Source organism: Pteropus medius, unplaced genomic scaffold (genome assembly GCF_902729225.1).
Source record: "Pteropus medius unplaced genomic scaffold, Ma_sr-lr_union100, whole genome shotgun sequence".
Classification (NCBI taxonomy): domain Eukaryota; kingdom Metazoa; phylum Chordata; class Mammalia; order Chiroptera; family Pteropodidae; genus Pteropus; species Pteropus medius.
In genome coordinates this window covers 334536-340778 of record NW_024352789.1, presented here as the reverse complement: position 1 = coordinate 340778, position 6243 = coordinate 334536, and the positions used below count along the sequence as shown (strand labels likewise).

The 6243-nt window shown below is 57.3% G+C and overlaps 2 protein-coding genes across 4 annotated transcripts in view; one reads left to right on the top strand and one right to left on the bottom strand.

Annotated features, from left to right (window-relative positions):
• Positions 1-846, bottom strand: part of SSR2 (signal sequence receptor subunit 2) — a 6168-nt gene extending 5322 nt beyond the window's left edge. Inside the window, exons 1-2 of the mRNA XM_039849810.1 lie at positions 707-846; positions 6-70 (exon numbers count right to left, since the gene is read on the bottom strand). Coding sequence (XP_039705744.1) covers positions 6-70 — 65 coding nt within the window. The 5' untranslated portion in view covers positions 707-846. The remainder of the gene's footprint in view (positions 1-5; positions 71-706) is intronic.
• Positions 847-934: 88 nt separating this feature from the next.
• LOC120592240 (uncharacterized) lies at positions 935-5312 on the top strand. 3 transcript variants are annotated; one of them, XM_039849841.1, is made up of 3 exons: positions 935-1841; positions 3638-3766; positions 4808-5312. In XM_039849841.1, the coding sequence occupies exons 1-3, from the start codon at positions 1731-1733 to the stop codon at positions 5291-5293; spliced, it is 726 nt and encodes a 241-aa protein (XP_039705775.1). In that variant the 5' UTR covers positions 935-1730; the 3' UTR covers positions 5294-5312. The 3 variants fall into 3 exon arrangements, with proteins under 3 accessions (XP_039705775.1, XP_039705777.1, XP_039705776.1); XM_039849843.1 differs by having other exon boundaries at positions 935-3276; XM_039849842.1 differs by having other exon boundaries at positions 935-3528.
• The last annotated feature ends 931 nt before the right edge of the window (positions 5313-6243 follow it).

Sequence of the window (6243 nt, the reverse complement as noted above, 5' to 3'; positions counted from 1 at the left end):
AGAGCCTGGCCCCTTCCTCTGCCTGAGTGACAGCGAGTAGCGCCAACACGGCGAACGCCAGCAGCTTCATCTGTGCAGAGGAGAGCAGAGTGGGCAGTCGACCCCAGCACGCAAAAGTCACCAGAACCTTCCTGACAGCCCACCTCGGCGGTCCAGCGAAGCTCTTGACCTTATCTGAGCAGCGACCCCCTGCGCGGCGCCATCTGGAAGCCACCGGGGACCCCGTCGCGAGACCGATCCCCCCACCCACCGCTCTCCGCCCTGCAAGGCCTCGGAGAACGGGTCTCAGCACCCGCATATCCGCTGCCTTCCTTCTGCCTGGGGCGCGGGGCGCTCCCCCACTGGTGGGGTCTTCCGAGACGACACCACGTGGCCGGAACGGGGCTCTCCTGGAGGTGCCCGATTGCGGCCGCGCTCGGACCTGCAGCAGCGCCCCGCGTTCCTCCCCGCAGGGGGCCCCCTCGGCTGCGGCTCCCGCCGCCCGCTCGTCCTCCGCGCGCTCGCGGGGTCCCCCCTCCGCCCCGGAAGCCCGCCCTGCACCCTCCCCGGGACCCCATCTACTGCCTCACCCATGGTTCTCTGCTCGGTCGTCCCCGCGCGGCAGAGCTCTCCCCGCCCGCCCCGAGCTGACGCCCTGTCCCCGCCCGCCGCCGCGCGACACGCGACTCTCCCCGCGCCCCCAGCACCCCTAAACCCCCGGACTCACGGCGCTCCTCCGCAGCGTCTTGCCGGGGCCACCGAGACCGGAAGGGAGCGTCAGCGCCCGAAGGAGCGGAAGCGAGCGCTGGCCGGAACCCCGGTGCCTTCTGGGGCTTGTAGTTCTGGGCCGCGCGCCGCCTGCGCCGCGCCTGTCCGTGCGTCCTGCCCGCGCTTCTTGTCCTGCCCTCTTCGGTGGCTTTTCAAGCGGGCTGGCCCTGACAGGGTGTGACCAGCACCTGGTCAGGTGCTCTGCGGAGCTGCCACACCTAGGATTGTGTCACTGGTCTAGAATGTCGCGCGTACTGTCGAACCGGGAGTTAGAGAAAAGCCACTTCTCCCAGGGTTGTCAGCATTCTTTCTCTCGCCAGGCGAGACACTTCGTCATCCCCTACGCCCAGTAAGTCACCAAGCCCTGAGCTTTATTTAGAAGCCCTCTGAGGCGCCAAAGAGGTAAATGCTCCACGCCGCTGTGACCGCGGCGGTCCGAGCCTGTTCCTGTGAGCCCTTTTCACTGCGGTGGTCGCCCCATCTCAGGTCTCTCCCTGCACTTTCGACCAGCGATCACATTCCTGAAAACAGCATTTTGGACAGTAGACTCTGGGCACAAGGCTTGGACTGCGACCTCAGGCGGTTCTGAAAGCAAGCGTCGGTTCTGTCACTTACTAGTTAGGTAACTTTGAGACGAGTGTTAGCTCTGCGAAGCCTGGGTTCCCAAATCTTTAAAATGAGAACTGTAATACTCTCCAGATGTTGGAGGATCAAATAAGGCAGGGGTCCCCCAAACCCCCATCCCGCCGCACAGCAGGAGGTGAGCAGTGGGTCAGCCAGCGAAGCTTCATCTGTGTCTGAGCCGCTCCCCAGCGCTGGCGTCACCGCCTCAGCTCCGCCCCAGATCGTCAGGCATTAGATGCTCATGGGAGCACCGGTCCCCCGTGCCACAAAGGTTGGGGAGCACTTCGAGAAGGCGATGTGTGTGAAACTCTCAGCACGCTGTCTGGCACGGGCAAGAGCTTCATGGATGGGAACTGCCGATGTTACTGCGTCTCCAGCGTGGCGTCCGCCATTCCGTCTGCATTTATCCAGTACCTGCTTTGTGCCTGGCACTGTCTCAGGAGCTGAGGCTACAGCGATGGGCAGGACAGGTGGGGTTTCTACTCCTTAGGGGCTCACGCTCTGCAGGAATAGTATCCATCACCTGAATTTGCTTTAGGGTCTCCCTCCGTGGCCCATGACCCGGACAAGAGAGTTCCCTGAGGACAGGTTGTCCACTTTCTACCGCTCGGCTTGGCGTCACACCTGAGCACACAGGAGGTCCTCCAGGTGTGAATAACAACTGTGCACACACCTGTAGTCTGCTCTTACTTCAGCCCTGTGCCCGTGGCTTCCAGAACTGCCCGCTCCTTATGCAGACCCGGCCCACCCGCCCTCCGGGGCCTGGTCTGGTCTCCCGTCCCCCAGGAAGTTTTCCTCAGCTTCACCGGGCTGTGCCTCTTTTCTGCAGCCCCTCAGGTTAGCACGTTCCTTTCTGATCGTTTCTGGCCTGAAAAAACAAACAAATCTGCCTGAGTGATTGCTTCTTCTGGTGCGCCCTTCCCCAAAGGCCCTAGCACGAGATGCCAGGCACTCAGGAGGGCTCCAGGAAACCCCCGCTGATGGCAGGACTTTCCACTTCTTTCCAAAGCATTGTTTCCTATGGCAGCTTCTCCAGGATGGGAAGATGTGAAGTACGCGCTTTCTTGTTTCTCAGATTCAGGCCCAACGGCACCCAAAAGGAATGTGTGTTCAGCACACGCACAGTCCAAACACCCTGCAAGACAGCCGGGCCGGATTCAGAAGAGAAAGTCTTCACCCGGACGTTGCCCCTTTATGTGTTGACCCTTTCCCTGCCTCTACCCCATCCGTTTGAGTCCCTTGTTCATTCATTGACACATTAAGCGCTCATTTTTTGAGTGCCTGTTATGTGTCAAGCACTGTAAGAGTCACTGTGGTATCTGTCCTCAAGGAGCTCAGAGTCTAGTAATGGGGGTGAAAGGTCCTCGGGATTATGATGAAAAGACAAAGGGGTTGTCAGGCACTCCTCAAAAACGAAACAAAACCGAAGCGACATTCGGTGGCTTCCCGTCGTCAGTGGGACTCAACGCAATTCCTTCATCGACAGTCGGGTCCCTTTACTGTCATCCCTTCTGATGGTAGAGCGTGGCCGCTGCCTCACCGTCGGAGGGGAAGGGAGGAGGAAGGGGAGAGTCGGCTCAGACGGTGCTGGGGCTCCGGCACAGACACCAAGGGTCCCTTCTAAGCCCGCGGATCCCTGGAAAATCTCGGACAGAACGGGCGGCGAAGCGGATGGTGGCCTGTGTCCGCTTCTGCCTGAGTTTCTCTCCAGGACGTGTGGGTTCCACGGGACGCCTCCATGTCCCGGCGCCCTTTGCGGCTCTGTCCCATTTTCAGAGTTTGATGTGACCACAGGGCCTCTTCTCAAGCCCAGCCTCCTTTCCGCGTGCCCTGATGGACTTGGGGGAGGGAGTCGAGCATATCCAGACTCTTCTTGCTGAAAACTGAAGAGAGATGCGTGTGGATGTGCGTGTGTGTGTGCGCGCGTGTGCACGTGGGCGTGAGCCCTCTCCCATCCCTCACAGGAGCCCTCCTCAAACTCATGGGCCTGGGACCCCACCCTCCCGTTGCTATGACAACCACTTCTGTGAGGACATGGGGACTAGAGTCTGTGGTGAGGGAGGGCGGGGACACGCCAGAGTCTCCTAGCATTAGGGATCACAGAACTTTGTGAACATGATGAAGCAAGAGAATGCGTCTTTATCTTCAGCTGTCAACGTAAGAAGGCAGATGGGACACAGGCAGGAGAGCCAGGGCCGCGGTCCCGCAGCTCAGTTGGTGTCAGCCGTTCTGCTCCTAACTGGCCCCTCCTTCTGCTCCCCCTTAGGAGACCAAAGAGGCTTGGGGAGCCTCAGATGCAGAGGGTTCCTCCCTTAACACCGTCAGTGCATCCTCGACGTCCATCGGTAGCCTCACCGATGACGCGGGCTACCAAGAGAGCCAGGACCTGACCAGCGTGAGTACCTGCTGCACACCGCCCCCCCCGGGGTGTCGCACCCCTCACTCCTGCACCGTGGGGGCGTCTTAGCCCCCTGACCTCCCCCGAGCAATCTCGCGTGACTTCTCTACGTTCTTCCAGACACCTTTACGAAACATCGTTCCAATTTACTGCTTCCAGAAAAGAAATACCAACAATAATAGCAATCGCAGCTTCCACCCGTGACTGACCACACGGCCCTTTACAAGAATCTATCACTCATCTAAACCTCTTAACAGCCCTAGGAAGTAGACGCTATTGTTTTCCCCATTTTTCAGATGAAGAAACCGAGGCACAGGCACGTTAGATAACTGTCCCGAAATCATCCGATCGGGAAGCGGACGTGCTGGAGGCTGAGCTGTTTGACGCGTGAGCGCACGCGCAGAGATAGCGAGCCCAGTGAGCTGCCACGTTTTTATTAGTCGCCCGTGGGATTCTTTCAATATTCGTATGCCGTTAAGCACACTTGATGCATAAACTCTGTGTGTTTATTCGGGGGAGGGTTGAAACACTTCCCACGTATTTTGTAACTGAGCTGTAATTGACGCCCAGTAAAGTGCCTGTATTTACAGTGTACAGTTTGACATTTTGACATATGTATGCTCTTGTGAAACCATCGCCACGAACAAGAGAATAAACTTATCTATCACCCCCAAACGTGAACAACCAGGATTCCTAGAACGGATAAGTTAGAGGGTTATTATCTGCCTTCTAAAATGAGTCTCTATTTAGCCAGCGTATTCGCATTAAGACCCTTTCAAAATAATGAGCTGTCTTCTAACGCGTTCAGAATATGCCTGTGCGTCTTTCGCTTTGTAACTTCTTAGTGATTTCGAGTGAACGTCTGCTTCCAGCCGGGCAGTCTCCTGTTGTCTGAGCTGCCCACTCTGGGAGCTGGCCGTGGGTGGTCCTCCGATCGTGGTCCTCTGCCTCACTGCCCCGCCCAGACGCGAAGCCCCGTATGTAATGGGTTGGGTTGGTGGAGAGCACGCTTCATCCTTTGCTCTTGGATTCCCCAAGGAAGAAGATGCCAGCTTCGCTCAGTCCAAGAGGCAGAAGCGGACCAAGGTGGCCACTGTCCGGATGAGAAGTAAGGGGAGGGAGGAAGATCAGGACAAGGAGGATGAGGAGGATGAGGCAGAGGCCCCCCGGACCTCTTTGCCGTCCCCTAGGAGACGGAAGCAACGCCCACCTTCAAGGACTTGCCCACCGAGGCCGAGGGAGCGTGACAGCATCTTGGAAAGCAGCTTCAGCGTGCTCGCCCCCAACACCAAGTCATCCCACTGGAGTTTGGCCCTGTTCTGTCAGTACTTATGTAGCTGCTGCCACGGGAGGCAGAATTCGGTGGAGGAAAACAAAGCAGTGGACCCCCTAGGAAGGAGGGACCCAGATGAGAAGGGCCCTGTCACAGGCTCCATCACTGAGCAAGGGGCCTCTGGGGCAACCCCGACCGGAGCTCTGGGCAGAAGCAAGAACAGAGAGTGTGATCGTTCAGCTTGTAAATAAAGCAAATTTTATTTCCGTGGATGGCATGTATGAGCCTGATGATTCCAGATTATTCTATGATTGGTGTTTGGTACAGCTGGCCTGGGGACCACCTACCTCGGGCCCTGTGAGTGCTGCTCCCAGCTCCTGGGGGCCCCGGGTCTCTGCTCAGCCTCCTTTCAGAGGAGACAGTGGACCTGGGGCCTCCCGGGCTTGGCCTTGGGGCCCCGAGTGGATGTGCCGAGGGACCCAAGGCCAGGGTGTAGATTGGGCCGTCCCGCGGGCTCCCTTGTGGTCTCCGTGTGCAGGACCTACAGGCCTTGCAGTGCAACTTTTATTCTATTGATCCAGCCCGGCAATCGCTGACTTTTAGTTGAAGCATTTAAGCCATTTAGACTTAGTAAAATTAGTTCTATGTTAGGGCCTAAATCCGCCATATCATGTGCACTTTCTACTTCCTGTCTATTCAGTTTCCTTTCATTTTGTCTTGTGATATTTGAAAAATTATTACGATACTTTGGAGGTCTAGGCGTACGTTGCATTTCTCCAGATTTCTGCTTGCTCCCGCCAGGCACCTGGAGAGATGCTAGCAACCTGCGATCACCTCATTCCAAGTCCGAGGCTTGCGGATTTCTGGACCAGCGAGGGTGGGAGGCGAGGCTGCACTCCCAGCCCATCCCCGGGGGTGCTAGCACATGCTGGATCTTCACTGGCGTCCCTGTCTTTAGCTGTCCGCAGATTCCAACTTTTTGTTCCTCTAGCTCCCTGTCCTCCAAGGCCCTCAAAACCCTCAGCGACCTTATCCCAGCTGGCGAAAGCCCCCAGGTCAAAGAGAGTGTGATCGTTCAGCTTGTAAATAAAGCAAATTTTATTTCCGTGGATGGCATGTATGAGCCTGATGATTCCAGATTATTTGGCTCCGCTTTCCATACTGGGTTCCCGGCCAATCTTGGCCCGTTGAAACTTTTTAG

Excerpts from the sequence above, each read along its gene's own strand:
- LOC120592240 (XM_039849841.1), top strand. The coding sequence starts at position 1,731 with ATGTTACTGCGTCTCCAGCGTGGCGTCCGCCATTCCGTCTGCATTTAT. Across the intron at positions 1,842-3,637 it reads TACAGCGATGGGCAGGACAG|GAGACCAAAGAGGCTTGGGG; the intron begins GTGGGGTTTCTA and ends GCTCCCCCTTAG. Across the intron at positions 3,767-4,807 it reads AGAGCCAGGACCTGACCAGC|GAAGAAGATGCCAGCTTCGC; the intron begins GTGAGTACCTGC and ends GGATTCCCCAAG.